This window comes from Danio aesculapii, chromosome 5 (genome assembly GCF_903798145.1).
Source record: "Danio aesculapii chromosome 5, fDanAes4.1, whole genome shotgun sequence".
Taxonomy (NCBI): Eukaryota; Metazoa; Chordata; class Actinopteri; order Cypriniformes; family Danionidae; genus Danio; species Danio aesculapii.
Window position 1 is genome coordinate 64,913,663 of NC_079439.1, and position 20,404 is coordinate 64,934,066.

The following is a 20,404-nucleotide window of genomic DNA, read 5'->3' on the forward strand; positions in this document are numbered from 1 at the left end:
GTGCGCAAGCCAACACATCTAAACAAGCAAACGCACAAGTCGGTGCTCCTGTATAAGGATGGGTGTAAAGAAAAGGGACGCTGTCACGTCTAGGGGTGGCAGATTTTGGGAGGGGGGTGTTTGTCTGCGTGCGGAGTTTCCTTCTTTTAAAACTTTACAGCTGCTGATTCCTCCTCCACTGAGTATTTAACTACCAGTGACTACTGTGCCTAATTCAACACAGATGCCTATGTTGGCTTTTCTTCTACACCAGAGCCCCGTCCTGTGTTTCCCTCTTGCTCCATCCACACATACACATGCACAGTATAATACACGCGCATGTAAGTGAACAAACACGCACAAGCGCTACAAACTGGACAGGATAAATAAAACAAAACAAATCGGAAGCAAAACAGCTAAAAAATAAAGTAGATAAATAAAATCAACAAAATAAATATGGAGGAGAAATAAGGGTAAAAGTTGAAAAAAAAAAAGTTCAAAAAAAGGTAAAAGTTGAAAGAAAAAACTAATCTGAGCAAAAATAGAGAAGCAGAAAAAAATGAAACAAACAAATAAAGCAAAACGTCACACTCAGAAGTCAAAACTCTGAATTTACAATGAATGAACTAAACAAAACAAAACAAAGAAAAATGATCAAAGGCTAAATTAAATGATGATGACACAAAATAAAAGATTTAAAAGGTTTAAAATGAACAAAGTAAACATGGTGAAACAGGTAAAAGTAGACTAAATAAAAGTCAAAAACACAACTAAAGTAAGATAAATGAAGTAGAAGAAACAAATCTGAGCAAAAACAGAGCAATAAAAATAAACAAACAAATAAAGCAAAACTTTACACTCAGAAGTCAAAACTCTGAATTCACAATGAATAAACTAATCAAAAAAGATCAAAGGCTAAATTAAATGAAGACAAAACAAAAAGAAAGATTTTAAAAAGAAAGGTTTAAAATGAAAAAAAGTAAACAGGATAAAATAAGTAAAAGTAGACAGTAGAAGTAAAAGATAAACAAAAAACAACACCAAATGGAAAAAATAAACTAACGCTAAAGGTGAACAAAATATATAAAAACTAAACCAAATTAAAACTGAAAGAAAAACAAAATAAAGCCAATCTAAATATAAATCAACTAAGCAAAAATAAGTGAAGACAGAAGCAAAACAAAACAGAAAAATATATTTGACAAAAAACAACAACAAATAAAGTAAAAATACATAAATAAAAACCAATGAAACAAATTTAGAGGAGAAATAAACAGAAATAAACAAGATCTGAGAAAAATCAGAGCAGCAGAAAAACAAACAAACAAGCAAACAAATAAAGCAAAACTTTACACTTAGAAATTAAAACTCTGAATTAAAAATGGATAAACTAAACAAAGTAAAGAAAAACGATCAAGGGCTAAATTAAATAAAGACAAAACAATAAGAAAAGTAGACAAATCAAAAGGCAAAAACAAAACTTTAGTAAGATTAATGAAGGAAAATAAAAAGATGAACTAAAAATCAACACTAAACAGAACAAAACTGATAAAAAGCAAATAAAACTAAACTATTGCTAAATTAAGCTAATACTAAACATATAGAACACACTATACTGAACTGAAACTGAAACAAAAACAAAATGAAGCTAAAAAAAAACTAAATATAAAACAACTAAGCAAAAATAAATCACTAAAATAAGTGACGCAAAAGTGAAGACAAAAGCTAAACAGAACAGAAAAAATACAAGACAAAATAACAAACAAACAAATAAAGTAAAAGTATATAAATAACAAAATAAATAAAATAACAAAAAACAAACATGGAGGATAAAAGTTCAAAAACAAAACAAACCAAACTCAAAACTGAGCAAAAGCAGAGCAGAGGGGGAAAATTTGAACAAACAAACAACAACAAAAAATAAAAATAAAGCAAAGCTTCACACTCAGAACTCAAGTATTTGAATTGACAACAAATAAACTAAACGAAATAAAGAAAAAGTGATCAAAGAACGAATTAAACGAAGACAAAACAAACTAAATATAAAACAACCCAGCGAAAATAAATAAATCAAAAACAATAAGCAATGCAAAAAGTGAAGACAGAAGCCAAACAAAAAAGCAAACCTTAAAAACAAATTAACACATGAACAACTGTTATGTTGACAAACTTTGTTTAGGCATAAACAAAGGCTAATAGTAAAAAATAAATAAATAAAATAAAAAATCCATTAAATCAAAAACCCCAAAACGAAACTATGTAAAGCTAAATGCTAAACAGAACCAAGCAAAAATAAGAAAAACTAAATAATAATATAAATTAAGCAAAACAAATGGGAAAAAATTAAACTAAACAAATGGAAAAAAATTTTACAAAATAAATGAAAGTAATTTAAGCAAAACAAAGATACATTTTGAACAAGAAAACTAAATAAAACAGATAAAAGTTTATTTTACAAAAACAAATAAATACCTAACAAACAAAATAGAAAAGCAAAAAAAAAAAACAACGAGGGAAAAATAAATCAATAAATGTAAGTAAACCAAAAGAGAAGATAAAAGTTAAATAAAAAAAGAAAAAATATAAGACAAAAACAAACAAATAAAGTAAATAAATAAATAAAATAACCAAAACAAACATGGTGGAAAAATAAAGGGTAAAAGTTCAAAAACAAAACAAACCAAACTGAGCAAAAACAGAGTAGAAGGGGAAAAAACAACAACAAATAAATAAACAAATAAATAAAAACTAAATGTAAAACAACCAGGCAAAAATAAAGAAATCAATAAAAACAAGCAAACCAAAAACTGAAGGCAGAAAGTAAACAAAACAGAAAACAAAAAAAAGTAAAAGTACTGTAATAAATAAATAAATAAAACAACCAAAGCAAACATGGAGGAGAAATTAAAGGTAAAAGTTCAAAAACAACAAAAAACAAAATAAAGCAAAACACTCAGAATTCAAAACACTGAATTAACAACAAATTAACTAAACAAAAACAAAATATAAAAGAATGAGTAAAATGAAGACAAAACAAACTAAATATTAAACAACAAATAAATAAACAATAAATAAACAAAAATAAGTGCTGCAAACTAAAGCTAAAAATAACTGAAAACAAATAATAATGTAAGAAAAAAAATAAAATAATGTAAAACAAAAACTAAAAGCAAACCTTAAAAACAAAACAAAAAGCAACAACTGTTGTGTTGTCAAACTTCATGAGCTGACAGCAATAAGATAATATTAATTTCTTTATTCTCATATCACTGCAAAAAATCCCAACCTCACCATCTACTCAACATCTCCCCCTAGGAAAAAAAAAAAGGGTAAAAACAAAGGAGGGTTGAAGCAAACCTCAAACTCTCGGTCTCCCAGCACACTGTTGAAATGTTGTTTGCTGAACCGTGATTTCAGGACATGCTCTGCTTTCAATAACACCTTGGCAAAAACAAGCAGCCATCACAAAGACATGACACTGTAGAGCTGAAGATCATAACCCTGAAACCTTTTTAAACACACATTTATCTCTCTCTGTATCTGGCCACAATGCTGACACTTATTTTCCCCCCAGAAAGAACCCATTGTAAATAAAATAAGGAAAAGCTAACAAAAATTGAAATAAAAAGATAAGTAATACAAAATTGCCTGAACTAAATAACAAAGTAATAAATTAACAAAAATAAATGCAACAAAAGCAGTAATAATAATAATAATAATAATAATAATAATAATAATAATAATAATAATAATAATAAAACTACAAAAAAAATACAACAGCTAATAACATAAATAAATAAATAAATAAATAAATAAATAAATAAATAAATAACAAGAGGCAGAAACAAAGGCTCAAAGTTAAAAAACCCAATTAAAACAAGATGCAAAACAAAGCTAAGCTAAGTGAGGTAAAAACTAAACTGAATTAGCTAGGCAAAATAAAAATAAATCAAATAAGTAAATTAAATTAAGCAACTTTAAACGCACAAACGCTTCCAGCTGCAACCCAGTGCTGGGAAACACCCATACACTCATTCACAAGCACACTCATGCACTAAGAACAATTTATTTCATAAATTTTGAACAAGCTAAATAAATAAAAAACATCAATAAACACTAAATAGCAAAACAAACAAATAAAACAAGCAAAAGCAAAATACAAAAAAAATGAAATAAGACCTCAAATGAGTGTATTTTACTCAGGTTTTGCTTAAAGCGAAGCAAATTCTAAAATTCTAAAAATATAGAAAAACAAACAAGAACTAAGTTGAAACAGAGAAAAAAAATATTAAATTAAAATAAGATAAATAAATAAATAAACAACAACAAAAAACTAAATAGCAAAACAAACAAATGAAGCAGATACAAAAGCTAAATACGAAAATAAAATAGAATCAAATGAGTGTAGTTAACTCAGGTATAGCTTAAATAAAGTTAAGGAAATTCTAAACAAAATAAAGATAAATATTCAAGAACTAAATTGAAACCGAGTGATAAATAGATTAAATTCAAACAAGCTAAATAAATAAACAACAACAACAAAATAAATAGCAAAACACACAAATCTATTTTAACGATCTATGAGCAAAGTCTAAAGCGAATGGTGCAAAAGCATTAAGGGTATGTCCGAATCCACTTTTGCTGTTAAAAAAAAAAAAAAAAAAAACGCTCTGCGCCCTGGTGCATGGTCTAACAGGGTTGTGCTTATTCTCTTAATGAGTGTTTTGAGGATAAAGTGCATTAAACCAATCAGAGTATCATTTCTCATTCCCTTTAAGAGTCAGTTGCATTGCATACTAGGACTTTTTCTGAATTTAGAATTTTCTTTTCTGAGCATGTCAGTATCTCTAGACTGTCAATCTAAATCTTAGGACCTTTCAATTGCCAAGCAAATATAATTAAGTAAATACCTGAGGATTAATGTTTGTAAAATTGGGTTCTCAAGGTATATGTGTATTCTCTACAGGTGTTTTTATTTTAATAAATTTTTTTATTTTATTTTGTAATTTATTTATAAAGTTTTATTTACTTGTTATTATTATTCATTCATTTATTCATTCATTTTCTTGTCGGCTTAGTCCCTTTATTAATCCGGGGTTGCCACAGAGGAATGAATCGCCAACTTTTCCAGCACGTTTTTACACAGCGGATGCCCTTTCCCATCTCTGGGAAACATCCACACACACTTATTCACACTCATACACTACGGACAATTTAGCCCACCCAATTCACCTGTACCACATGTCTTTGGACTGTAGGAGAAACCGGAGCACCCGGAGGAAACCCACACGAACACAGGGAGAACATGCAAATTAACAAACAGAAACGCCAACAGATCCAGCTGAGGCTCGAACCAGCGACCTTCTTGCTGTGAGGCGACAGCACTACCTACTGCGCCATTATTATTATTATTATTATTATTATTATAAATGTATTTTCAACTTTTTTAGCGGGTAGGGGTGGGAATAATATTTGTTTGAATTTCTCAGTAAAATTATGTTGTTATATCTGTAAAAGTTTAATAAACAGATTTAAAAAAAGAGTCAGTTGAGCTGCATCATGGCGCATTTGCTATTTACATGGTAGACTTTGCAAGTGGAAAAACTGAACGCTTCACTAGCAAGAAAACAGTTAAACAGATCATCTGCAGCGCGACGATAAAGAACGAGCCTCCTCCATTAAACCTCTTTACTTTGTCTTTACTTTACTCCTTTACTTTCATGGATAAGGAAACGGTGTTGTACTCACTCCACTGAAGATCCATTAGCCTACGCATTTAATTTAATTTAAGCGCAAAGATTTGTTTTTAAACTGTTTTTAAATTTTGTTCTATTTTCAAACAAATAAATGAACAATAATAATGAAGTGTGGTCAAAAAACTGAGTTATATCCAAACACACGTCCTGTTCTTATGCCTCATAAAGTAATGTATAAAATAGCAACAAATTGCACCAAAGACATCTTGCGCCTTATTGCGCCGGGTGTATGATAGGGCCCGAAGCATAAGCAAAATCTAAAAAATCAAAGAACGAGATCAAATGAGTGTATTTTACTTAGTTATTACTTAAATAAAGCAAAGCAAATTCTAAAGGTAAATAAAATAAAGAAAATCAAACAAGAACTAAATTGAAAGAGCGAAAAACAGATCAAATTAAAACAAGCAATGAATAAAACGACAAGACAAAATGACAAACAGAAAATAAACAGACAAAACAACAACAAAACTCATTTATTATCCTTTTAAACAACCCTTTTAAGGGAGCTGTCTGTAACTGCTCCAAATGCAGCTTTTCTTCTTCTTCTTCTTCTTCTTCAGTAAGACTGCATTGGCAGCCTGTAAATGATGTTACGGTAACAGGTTAATGATGAAATGGCTAATTTGTCTCTGACTAAAGGCTTCAGGAACACACATTACGAGCTCCCCGGAGAAGCCTGATAAGCTGTAATGACTGCGCCTGGATCAGCACTTTCACTCTGTAAAGGTTCGAGGACTCCCTCACACTGCCGTCATCTGCTCTCCAGCTCACACGCACACACACTTCCTGCTTTACCTTTATATGGTCACACTTCAGTAGGGCTAAACCCGAGCTAATTCCTTTGTATGAAATACATGAACAATTCCTTCATGTTGTCGATTAAATTAATAAGAATTGTTTTATACACCTGAAGTGGATTGAACATAAAAAGTCCCCCCCCCCCCCCCCTAAGAAAAACGGCAGAATTATGATGTTTCAGCTCATTTTACTGTAAATAAGTAGTTTGAACAAGCAGCAAAAACATTTTTGGAGAAAAGAAACCACTTGAGAATTGTCAGTGTGTCTGGATTTTTTAAATTGTACTTGAGTAACGCATATTTTCTTTTTTTATTTTGTAAGTTCTGATGTTTTTCTTCCAATCTTAAGATAAAAATGTATTTTAGAGCATTCTTTTTTTTTTTTTTTTTTTGCAAAAAAATAATATTTCTAACAAAACCAATGGTTTACTGTCAAGAAATTAATATCTGGTGGAATAACCCCTGATTTTAGCCGAGGTAAACAAGAATTGTTTAATTATTTATAATGTGAAATGGGATATTATATTATATTATATTATATTATATTTTATTATATTTTATTATATTTTATTATATTATATTATATTATATTATATTATATTATATTATATTATATTATATTATATTATATTATATTATATTATATTATATTATATTATTCATTCATTTCTTTTCGGCTTAGTCACTTTATTAATCTGGGGCCGCCAACTTATCCAGAATATGTTTTACGCAGCGGATGCCCTTCTTTGGAAAACATCCATACACAATCATTCACACTCATACACTACGCACAATTTAGCCTATCCAATTTACCTGTACCACATGTCTTGGGATTGTGGGGAAAACCGCAACACCCGGAGGAAACCCATGGGAACGCAGGGAGAACATGCAAACTCCACACAGAAACACCAACTGACCCAGCCGAGGCTCGAACCAGCAACCTTCTTGCGTTGCACCTACTGTGCCACCGCATTGCCTATATTATATTGTATTATATTATATTATATTATATTATATTATATTATATTATATTATATTATATTATATTATATTATATTATATTACAATAAGACATGCGGTACAGGTGAATTGGGTAGGCTAAATTGTCCGTAGTGTATGAGTGTGAATGAGTGTGTATGAATGTTTCCCAGAGATGGGTTGCAGCTGGAAGGGCATCCGCTGCGTGAAACATGTGCTGGATAAGTTGCCGGTTTATTCCGCCGTGGCGACCCTGCATTAATAAAGGGACTAAGCCGAAAAGAAAATGAATGAATGATATTATATTATATTATATTATATTATATTATATTATATTATATTATATTATATTATATTATATTATATTATATTATATTATATTATTTTATATTATATTATATTATATTATATTTTGCCAAAACAAGCACACTCTGGTTGTTTACAGAGACTTAGTTGAACATGAAGTAAATTGAGTTCATAAATGTAAAGTCACGAAACACCCAGACACATTTTTTGAGATTGATTTTCGAGATGACCGGCATAAATATGTCCCACATTGCTAAAAACATTATTAGGACAGATATATTAAGCTAACAAGTAAAAATTGGTTGTTTTCGGTTTGAAATTGTGAAGCTATGAGATCATTGAGTAAATTCCAGCATGGAGACTGGATGTCTGTATCGACTGGTAAACGTGACATCTTTGAGTTTTCATCATCAATTCATGAAAAAGACTTGGTTGCAACCAATCAGCGTGCTCTATTGTGAATGAGATGCAACTTGATTAATATGCATGATAGCTTTAACGACCGTTTTTACCTGTTACAGTGTTCAGACGGCAGAGGGACGCCACATTGTGCCAACCGTAATTAAAACAAGTGGAAGTACAAAAATTGTTCGGAGACATGGGTCATCATTGTGCTTATAAATGTGCTGCAAAGAAGGTTTTGTTTCCATTTCCCTGCAATGAGAGCACCACTACGTGTGGACCCACATGTGTGGATTACAGTGGGTTGCTAACACGCGACAAAAATACATTTGTAAGGAACATTTTTTACCCGAAAGCTTTTCAAATCTGATAATGGTGAAATCCGAATATGCCGCTCGTCTCCTTTTAAAAAAAGATGTGGTTCCCGTTCGTGTTGATTGACCTGTCTCTACAGATTTGGTAAGTAAGCAATCAATGTGCTTTGTTTATGTTTATTTAGATGGCAAAGTTAGTTCGTATCATCAGCAGTACTCTTTCAGTTTTTAAACGCATACCTTAGTCAAATGATTTAGTTACTAAGTTTACAGTATGGTAATATCACTACAATATTATGGTCTGAAAGATCCGCTGTAAATGGTGCTCTCCAAATGTAAACCTGTAAACACCCTAATCAATTTATTACCGCCGTGTAGGATTTTCGCCGCATTTTGTGAAAGGATAGTCTATACACACGGCTGTTTGACTCTATTCTCTGCACCTACCAAGTCTCTGCATCACGAAATGAGGAGGGTTTTTTCTCCCATACGGCGTGCAGCGTTTAAAACTCCCTCAAAACTATATGCTTCCAGCAGTTCAAACGCGCATCCATTATCTTGTTTGTCACAGGGGGCATGCACGAAATGTTCCTCAATGAAAGTGAAAGTGCCAAACTGCAGTTAATTGGGTAACTTGGGTAATTGGCTTGATTGGGTAACTTTAAATGTACAAAGGAAAATTAAAACTTGTTTAAAGGGCACCTATTTTGCCCCTTTTAAAAGATGTAAGATAAGCCTTTGGTGTCTCCAAAATGTGTCTGTAAAGTTTGAGCTCAAAATACCCATAACATAATATATTACAGGTTCCAGAATCTGCCCATTTTGTCTCTGAATACATTGTAGCTGTTTTTGTAGCCTATGGGTTTAAATGCAAATGAGCTGCTTCTCCCCGCCTACCAATCTTTACTGCAAACATGCTCTGCTCTGTTTTAAAAATGTGTTAAACTTATAAAATGTATAAATATCACAGAGAGTTGGGACAAATTTTTTATATCCCAGTTTGTTTGAAAAATGGATGTGGACGTGTGTACACATGTTATTATATAAACATGCTGTCAATCAATTTGGTGGAAAGGAAATCCCACACTCTTACATCAAATTGCAGTGGGCCTTAAAATCACTGAGATTTGGGTACTATTTTAAGATCAGGAAATTTTAAAAGAGATTTGTTGGGTTTCTATCACTCCAAAATAACAGTGGACACACTATACCCACACAGTTCTGTCCAAACAGCTTTCAAATGTTGATTTTCATCATAGGTCCTCTTTAAAATTATTTAAGACCTGTAGCACAATATTTCAGTGAATTTAAGAATTTTAAAGGCCTAAAATTTAGTTTTCGAAATGTAGGACATTTTAAGACCCCACATATAGAATTAAAATTTTATGTCAACAAGGATGGTTCATTCTGCTGTGGTGACCCCTGATAAATAAAGGAACTAAGCCAAAGGAAAATTAATAAATAAGTCAATGAGTGTTGGACATATTGGTTAACTTTACATGGACAAAAGAAAATTACGACCTGTTTAAAATGTCAAATTTCAGCGAATTTAAGACTTTTTACGGCCTAAAATTTAAATTTAAGACATTTCAAAACCCCACATATGGAATTAAAATCTAATAAGTCAACTCAAAATAAAAATAATACTAAAAGACTAATGATGGGCTTGTTTAAAGGCTACCCCAAAACAAGTAGGGGAAGGTTTGGAAAACGAACAATTAGATTAGCCTATTATCTGTATGTTTGTGTGTTTCAAATAGAAAAGCAATGTTCAAAATAGGATCAAAATAATATTTCATTTTAATTTCACAGTGCGTTACTATAACAGTTCTTATATCTGTCTTTGCGAAACTCCCCCCTCTCTTACCTTACATAACCGGACTAGACATCTCCCCTCGGCCCCTGAATAGACCCCCCCCCCTGGCCCCAAGGACCCCAATGTGCACCGCTGTTAAATAAGCCGAGGCCTCCCGAAAGCAGAGAAAAACTGTCTGCTGCCTTTCCTTCCAAATGCGTAATAACTCACAGGCCAAGCTTTTCAGTCGACTGCGGCTGCTGGCAGAAAAAACGCCCAACATACAGTAGAGCCCAAGTGCTTACAAAGAACACACAGCAGCACTTTCTCTCTTCTTTTTTTTTTGCATTTTCCCTTCTCTTTCCCTTGTTCTCCTTCTGTCAATATGAAAAGCGCTGGAAAACAGAAACAGGGGTTGTTTTTGAAAGGCCTGGAGCTGCAAATGGGCCAAATCGTTGTTTGCGAAGGCAGAGGGATTGTGGGGTTGGTACGGCACGTAACACTTGGCCAGGTGGAGAGCGGTATACAGGACTCGTCGTCGCCCCTTTTGTTTGGGGGCCCGTCCAGGGTCAGCGGGTTGTAGTAATGGAGGGTGTTCAGATCTGCAGTGCCGGTGATCCGTGCCTGTGCCTCTGGGACTGAACACGCTGCTCCACTGTTTTCATCTCAAATAGACTCGAACAAATTGCATCCTGACCGACTGCACTCTCACACTTTCTTCACACGTTCAAGTGGTGGTGAACCAGAAAATGCAAGCACAATTAACAGATGTGCAAGTCACACACATGAGACACAAGCAGATGAACATGAAACACGCACACATGCTGATTTAGGGCTCATTCACACGAATCCATCTTTGCTTCTAAAAATGAAAAGCACTGAGGAATAGCTTGAAAAAAGGCGCAGGATAGAACAAAAGGGTATCGCCTAACCCAGTCTTAATTTGTATATAGCTCTATATACATTTCTGAAGATCATGAAATACATCCCAGTAGGTACTTGAAGGTTGCAGTTTTTGTTTTCGTAAATCCACCAGAGTTCGCTGTGTACGGTTTTTAAGATCACTAATTTCTCTCGAGTGCCATTCGCGCCTGCTGTTCTCATGTAAATCCACCAGAGGCTGCTGTCGACTGACTGACTGACGGACTGACGGACCAACCGACTGATCACCCCACCCATCGCCCTTCCCTAAACTCAACTGACAGTGTTTTCAAAAGAAATCCAGAAAAAGAAAAGCCCTCGACTGATTTTTGCCATGTTTTCAGATCTTAACACATTCTCACTCTGTTATTTACTTGTTTATCTTATATTTTGCCTTTTGTTTCACCTGTTTCTAAAACCGTTCTTTGCCAGACTCAAACCCTGTCGTCATTGGACTCGAACTCTTCTCTGCGTCTCAAGGCCACCAACGTACATGGCAAGCTACTGGACAAACTGCTAACAGCGGTAAAGCTGTCCACATGGAGATAAGTGGTCAGCTGGTAGCGCGAAATGAAACAGAAGCCATCGGTGGCGTCATACCGCCCCGTAGCGTTCATTTTAAAGCCAAAATGCAGCCATACGTAGCTCTGGCTACATAATCCGCGCTCTCCAGAAATGTATACAGGGGTACGTTTTCACAATGAGCCTGTGTTGGTTTCGGGATGCGCACCAGAAACTTGCAACTGATGCCCATTTCTAATGGTGCACATATATTTTGCAGCCAGTGTAGATGTCATTTCGTCCTCTCCAAGTACAGTATATAGTAAAGTTTTAATGAGTCGATTAGAATTAAAGAATGAGTTATTTTATTTTATGTCTGCATGCGTTGTCAGCGAAGCCAAACTATATTAGGTAGGCTATATTAGGCCTAAGTAAAAAGATAGTAACAGCTTTACAAAGCGAAAGCAAAAGTCGGATCCCGGACATTTTACGAGATTTAGAAACCTCTGCCAGACAAATTTTTAAGCCCGAAAAAGGTGTGGGAGTCTTGACAGGTCTCGTGCGTTTAGAATGAAATGGATAAATGAGAGAAGATTTTCCTCTGAGATCTCAAATTTCTGTCGCGAGTGCTATTCGCGACTGCTGTTCTTAGGATTTTTTTTACAGTTGAATGAAAATCTACTTTCCATTCATATATTAGCAAAATATTTTGCAGGCTTTACATATCTGTTACTGCATAGAATTCATTAAAACAAAAGTAAAATAACAGTCATTACGTTGATTTTAAAGCACCTAAATATTTTTACATTTTTAATTTTTTTTTGTAGTTGAATGAAAGATACATTTTCATTCATATATTCCATTGAGCATTCCAAAATATAGTATAAAAATAAAATAAAAATAATAAAAACTCGTTCTTGTGAACCCAATCTCGTGTGATGTGTGAAGTAAGCATCTCATCACAAGCCTTTTATATATATATATATATATATATATATATATATATATATATATATATATATATATATATATATATATATATATATATATATATATATATATATATATATATATATATATATATATATATATATAATAAACCCTTATATATATTGAATGTTTAAAATATCAGTTTTATAAATATCAGTTTATAAGTACCATTTCTATTAAAAAAATATGTTAATGCCACAACAATTTTAAATGAATCATCTGAATCAATTTAAATGAATCAATGAATCAATTTTAAATGAATCAAATTAAGAGAATAAAAGGTTTCTAGAAATGTAAAGAGAGACACACCCACTGATAGGTCAGTACAAAAGGATGCAACCATACAATGAGAAAAAAAGCCAGACACTGATTACTGCAAGGAAACCTCCTTTCCATTACACATATGCTGCTGTTCAGTCAAACTGTTTTTCTAGCCTATTACAACAACAACAACAACAAAAACTTCCATTCAGAAAGGAGGGCGAGAGTAATGTTTAATAAAAAAAAATCTACAGCTTCTCTTTTATTTGAGCCACATGAACCATTCCAGCAGTTCCAGGCAGAGAGAAAAAGACATAAAAACAACATCAAGCCAATAACCGAGCGCCAGCTATTGTGACCATTCACTTACCGTCTCACAGTTTGGTTAGCAAACCCTATGTGGGCCATAAATCTTTACTGCTACTTTCTCTGTATGTGGTCAGGGCATGAGTCAATGATTATTGTTTAATGTAATATAAACCGCTGTGTGTGTGCGCATGTCAGGCTGTGTATGTTTGTGTTGTGTGCTTCTACGAAACCTGGTCAAAATGCTTGGCCCAAAAAATAAGGCGTTTTACTGCAGGAAAAAAGCTCCACAGAGAACGAGAGCACACACAGTCACACATATGGTGTAATCTCCACAAATGCGCATTAAATAAAACGATTAACCAAGGTGTGTTACCTGTGTTTTGATGATGTCGTCATCTCGGTGTATCTTCAGTGTATATCCTCGATTGCAGGTGATGGTGCATCGAGCGCCGTTGAAGTAGCCAGGACTGTTGCACTTCATCTCTGCATTACTGACCATCGGCTTCTGACATTCGATGGCATCACATGAGTAATGAACGCAGCTGTGGGAGTACAGAAATTAAAAATCTGAGGTACAATTCCCTTGCACATATATTATATATTTGGTGGCACTTTACTTGAAGTGGGTGGTCATAAGATTGTCCAGACACCTCAAGATTTTATGCATGCTAATGACAATTGTCATTAGCTCAGGTGTGTAATTTTAAAAGATTTTTTAAGACGTCAAGTTTTGACAACTTGACATAAACAAATAAATCATAACTTGTCAGAAATCTGTAATAAACATGACTGTCATGATGCCATTAAAGCTGTAATGTGTATTTATATAGCGCATATATCGTGTATGGCCTTACAGCCAAATCGCTTTACAATCATAGGGGAGGGGGGGGGGGGGTCTTTCCACATCAGCACAAGTGTACAGCATGCGACGGCAGCCACAGGACAACGGCGCTAGTGCGATCACCACACACCAGCTATTGGAGGAGAGGAGAGACAGTGATCGAGTCGATTCGGTGGATGGGGATGATTGGGAGGCGATGATGGGTAAGGCCCGATGAAGGGAATTTGGTCAGGACACCAGGGTTACACCCCTACTCTTTACGAGAAGTGCCATGGGGTTTTTAATGACCACAGAGAATCAGGACCTCGGTTTAACTTCTCATCCGAAAGATGGCGCACACTATACTGGGGCATTAGGTCTCACAAAGACCACAGGTTGAGCACCCCCTGCTGGTCTCACTAACATCACTTCCAACAGCAACCTAGTTTTACCATGTGATCTCCCATCCAGGTACTGACCAGGCTCAGCACTGCTTAGCTTCAGTGAGTAAAAGGTCTTGGGCTGCAGGGTGACGTGGCTGTGACTAATTGTCTAATGATTATTTTTCTGAGAATTTTCTGCTAATTGTTTTTCACACACAAGATGTAAATATTGGTAGACCAAATCAAAACAGACTGAGAATTGTGACCAATAAGACCTCTGCTCTTATTGGTCACAATTCTCAGTCTGTTTTGATAGACTCTCGGATTGTTGAATGAACCATTTCAGGAATGACAAGAAAATAGGCCAAAGCTGCAATGTATATTATTAGAAAACAGTTTTTGGCCATGAATGACAGTAGTAGTAGATCTCCAAAGCGAAATTAGAAAACTTAAAATTAGAATAATAGGCTGACTTTAAATTTTAGTATCCAAATATGTTTATTAATAAATATATACAGTTGAAGTCAAAATTATTTGCCCTCTGGTGAATGTATTTTATGAATTTATTTTTCAAATATTTCACAAATGATGTTTAACAGAGCAAGGAATTTTTCACAGTATTTCCTATAATATTTTTTCTTCTGGTGAAAGTCTTATTTGTTTTATTTCGGCAGGAATTTACAGGGAGCTAATAATTCAGGAGGGCTAATAATTTTGACAATAATGTGAATCCTAAACATATTACTCTGTATATTATTAATAATGATAATCCGTATTGAAAATACAATTGAACAGATTTATTTACTTCGCAGCACTGCAGACGTATTGCTTCAGCTATTGCTTCAACACACTTATGCAACCCTCACGCCAAACAAATCATTTATATCACTATAAATGAGTTTGTGAATCACATTTTTGATGGATGAAAAACAAATACAAAAAAGCTTTACTGATGACTATCAGGATGTGGCGTGGCCAAGAAAACACTTTTTACCATTTTTATGAGCAACCCATATCCTTTGTTGTCGTCTTTCATGAATCATGTGCTTGTAAAAGGACGAAAATGAATTTATTACCGAACATTGTGCAACGGGTGATTAAACAAACATGTCAGCACCATATCTTCAGCATTGCAAAAGACACCAATAAATAAAATCTCTAGCATTAGATCTATGACCACATGCACAATCAAAATTATTAGCCCCCCTGTATATTTTCCCCCCAATTTATGTCTAATGGAAAGAAGATTTTTTTTCCAACACATTTCTAACATAATAGTATTAATAACTCATTTCTAATAACTTTATTTTATCTTTGCCATGATGACAGTACATGATATTTGACTAGATATTTTCAAGATGCAAGAATCAGGGCTGCCAACATTTGGTTTTAGCTTGGAGCGAGAATTTATGCCCTGTCCCTATACCCCACCCCACCCATTTTTTATATGAATATATATATATATATATATATATATATATATATATATATATATATATATATATATATATATATATATATATATATATATAATTTTAATAAATATTTAATAAAGTATTTATTATAAATAATTAAGAGTATAATTATTATTATAATTATTATTATTATTATTATTATTATTATTATTATTATTATTATTATTATTATTATTACTATTTATTATTATTATTATTATTAAATTCACAGGAGGGCGAATAACTCTGACTGTAAGTGCTGGTTAGGTATGCTGAGGGCTGGCAAAACATTTAGCCATGTGCGCTGACATGAGGAGCAGCAATGCTGGATTTATCTCCTCACCTCTGGCCCATGGGGTTGTAGATTTCATTGCTCTGGCAGCCGCTGATTGTGATGGGGTCAAAATATTGAAAGGAGCGCAGCCCAACACCTGAGATGGCCACCAGAGGAGAGCTGAAGCTCACTATAATGGCTTTTGTGCGATAAAAAGCCACGCTCAGATCGTGACTCACAGGAATCACCAGAGGATTGTTGCGGCAGCTCAGTCTCCAGTCACCTGCAAACATAAAGCAACATTTTTTTATTTGACTACTGTCCTTAAAGGGATAGTTCATCCACACATTAAAATGTACTTACTATTTACTTGCTCTCAAGTGGTTCCAAACCTGTTTTAGTTTATTCTGTTGAACACAAAAGAAGATATTTCGAAGAAAGCTGTAACCACTGACTTCCATAGTAGGAAAGGCAAATTGTACGAAAATTAATGGTTACAGGTTTTCAAAGTATCTTCTTTTATGTTCAACAGATGAAAGAAACTCAGTAAAGGGCGAGTAAATGATGACAGAATTTTATTTTTGGGTGAACTAGCCCTTTAAGTAATATTGTGAGGGGATTTGTTCTTTACTCACTATTCAAACTTACTACTTGAGAAAATTTCTGAAGAAGAAACTGCACCTTTTACACACAAGTTTAAATAAACTAAAAAGTACTACTGTAGTTACAGTTTACATTTTACCATGCAGATTAAATATGGTAAACAGACTATCAATCATGCTTGACATGCAATAAAAATGTAGTGTTTTTAGACAGCATTGTTTTAGCTTGTTTTCTAGCAATGAAAAAAAGAGAATTGCACTTTAAAATTCTGTTTGTCCAGATTTATTATTTACAGTTATGTGTTTGAGTAAAATATATAATATTTTTTTAAATCTGTGAATTACTGATGGCATTTCTGGCCATTTTATAAATTTAATAAAAATATTCAATTTACAGCATTCTGACCAAATGTTTTCAGACATGTTAATATTCATATTAGACGATTAAATATCAATGTTTTAACTCAAGAAGAGTTGAGAAATCAATATTTTATGTAATAACCCTGATTTTCAAGTAGTAGCTTATTTTTCCCCTATACCTGTATATGCATTAACTGTAGTGTTTAGTATTTCGGCAGAATGCACAAGATTGAGTGCAATTAAAATCAAGTGATAAGAAATTCATTTAGAGTTATTATTTTAGTGGCAAATATAAATATCTTTAAAAAAAATTGACTCACCTTTAAATGTGTCTTTTGCATTATATATTGCACAATATTGTTTTTGTTTTAGTTAAAGTACTTGTATAATCTGTCGTAGGTTATGTGCATTGTTAACTATTCACAGTGTATGTATAGTTACAGTAGATTACAGCTAATGTATGTTAGTATAGGTTTAAGAGTGGCTCTTTCAGGCAGTATTGAGGTCCTGCAAGGCTCGACATTTTGTTTTACTTTATGTCCACACAAGTACAGTAATGACAATAAAACTCTTGAAATTGAACTTGACTTTTCGTGTTTCATATGTCATTTTTATTTTTGCTAGGCTCTATTTATTTTTTATATCGTATAGTTTAATTTTTAGGCTGTACTTTTGTTACTTTTGCTCAAGTATAATCATGGCCTCTTGTACTGTTAAATTGAGCAAGCGTTTCACTGACCGAGAGGGTGGGTTTGGTCCTTGGTGTCCACCAGATGAACAGTGATGTTGTGTTGTGTTTGGTCCATGTCAGCTGTACCATCAGCGGCCAGATGGATAATCACTGCGGCAGCCACCATAGGATGAGAGTAATAAGCCTTTTGAGAGATGAAAAAAAAAGCACTCACTGACAGACAGTTCTATCATTTCACTGGTGACTGTGGACCAACATCTTCATTGATCAAGTACAGTACAGTCCATTAGCTACTTCAAAATTGCAGTGAAATTAAAGACATAGTTCAGCCAAGAAGGAGAATGTACTCACTCTTAGGCCATTTAAGATGATAAGAAAGGATTTTTTAGCCCATCTGTTAAGATTACCAGTGATCTAGCAGTTGCAGATCGCTCATAAATTAAACTACACGTCCCAGAAGTCTTTGTACTCATCACTCCTGCCACAGCTGACAATCATTCAGACACTGTCACAATAACAGCTGAAGCACGATTGACTCATTAATACCTCTGCGTCAAGCACATGCCCCGGTGCCTATGCTGACGCGCACCTCTCAAAAAATGTAACTACACATCGCAATAACGCGTAGCGCAAGCTCTGTGATTGGACGGCTTGGTAGCGCTGACGAGTGTGGGAGGGACCGATAGCCACGTGAACTCGTTAGAGCGAGTGTTTATAAGTGTCGAGTCCCGTGAAGGAGCTCTAGATGTAAAGTTTTGTTTTGTGATTCAAGTTGTTGAGCGTCCGCCTCAGTTCTACCTCAAAATGAGCGAGTTTGAGGAACTTGTACATTGAGGTAGCATTCAGAAAAATCAAAACACAAGCAAAGAAACTCGACACAGAGGAACATAAATACCTACTGCCAGCTAGTGTTTCAGAAGTGTTATTGCAGAGCAACACAAACAGTGTGCAGAGGTATAAATGCAGGTCAGCGTGCAAGGCATGCGCTGTGGGTCACGCCGATCACTCAATGCAGAAGTATAAACAAAGCTTTACTTGGACTATTTATACACCTCACATTCTCACACACTTTGCTGAGTCTTGTTTTCTGTTAACATTACCAAGCGTTATTCCTTGTCTAGGCTCTGCATGTTTTTGATCCTTTGTTTGTTTATTGTTCCTGTTGTTTTGCCCCCTTCCCTGACCATTCACCACTGAGAAACTACGCTTTTGGATTTTCTGTATACTCCTGTTTGCCCCTGTTTTGACCGTTGCCTGTCTGTCGCTTAAATCGGGGGTGTCCAAGCTCGGTCCTAGAGGGCTGTTGTCCTGCAAAGTTTAACTACAACTTCCTTTAACACACCTGCCTGGAAGTTTCTAGTATACCTAGAAAAGGCTTGATTAGCTGCTTCAGGTGCGTTTAATTGGGGTTGGAACTAAAATATGCAGGACACCGGCCCTCCAGGACCGAGTTTGGACAGCCCTGTCTTAAATAAGCTGCATGTTTATCCTCACCTCTGTTGCCCCCGAAGTGGTGGGCAGAGCGAGGCTTCATAAAACACTGAAACAGTTGAAGCAAATATGTCGAAGCGTCAAAATGTTGTGACACTCGTCTCAGCGACACCTGGTGGTCATGTTTATGTATTGCTCTGGAACAGCTTTAGCAAAGAAACAGTTACGCAAATTGAGGAATTACACCCCACGTTGTAGAACAGATATTTCAAGTGATTTAGTGGAGCGGTGAGAGTTGCTGACTAGCATGCAGAGATAATGGGATCAAATCCAGGGTGATGCAGCTATAGATGTCATTTTTAAAATGCTCGGTTCTTGTAACATGTTTTGTTTTAACATTGGTCTGACATCCGAATAAACACTTTGTGAATATATATGTCTTGTTTTGATCATAAAAATTAACATTATTAAAATACAAGCGACAATTTCTGAGCATTTGTGCAATACTCAGTACAGCTACTGTTTTTACATTACTGTGATGGTTGGGTTAAGGGTTGGGGTAGGAGTAGACGTTAATAAAATACAATAAAAAGGAAATTTAATAAATAGTATAAATAACTCTTGTTAACTTCCAGCCGTAACCATATCTGATCTAGCAACAACCATCTCGAAACACTTCTAAAATGTCCGATGCTTTAAATCGCATTAATTACGTGACCTAGGTGTGTCGAATCATTTTAGTCATGTGACCTGGTGTTTCGGATCATACTTCAGTGCAGTGTTTCAAAACACTCGTGATTTGGGATCTCGACACTGTGTCGAAATGTGAGTTTTGCGTCAGCCCTCCCTCCTGATTCCCGATTACACCCCCCCGTGAGTATATTTATTTACTCATGTAATTGTGTATAAATATATATTTATTCAGTTTTTATGTTAATTTCAGTATTGAATAATGCAATTTTTTTATGTGATTTATGTACAATAACATTTGTAATGTGATTTTTTCTGTATTTCAGTAGATTTATTATATAAGATACTTACTTTGTTTGACAAACAAGTGGATTTAATGGGATTTGCATA

At 34.3% G+C, this 20,404-nt stretch overlaps 1 protein-coding gene across 1 annotated transcript in view; it reads right to left on the reverse strand.

Moving 5' to 3' along the window:
- Positions 1-20,404, reverse strand: part of pappab (pregnancy-associated plasma protein A, pappalysin 1b) — a 207,548-nt gene that overhangs the window by 63,527 nt on the left and 123,617 nt on the right. Inside the window, exons 12-14 of the mRNA XM_056458692.1 lie at positions 17,942-18,077; positions 16,310-16,523; positions 13,683-13,851 (exon numbers count right to left, since the gene is read on the reverse strand). Coding sequence (XP_056314667.1) covers positions 13,683-13,851; positions 16,310-16,523; positions 17,942-18,077 — 519 coding nt within the window. The remainder of the gene's footprint in view (positions 1-13,682; positions 13,852-16,309; positions 16,524-17,941; positions 18,078-20,404) is intronic.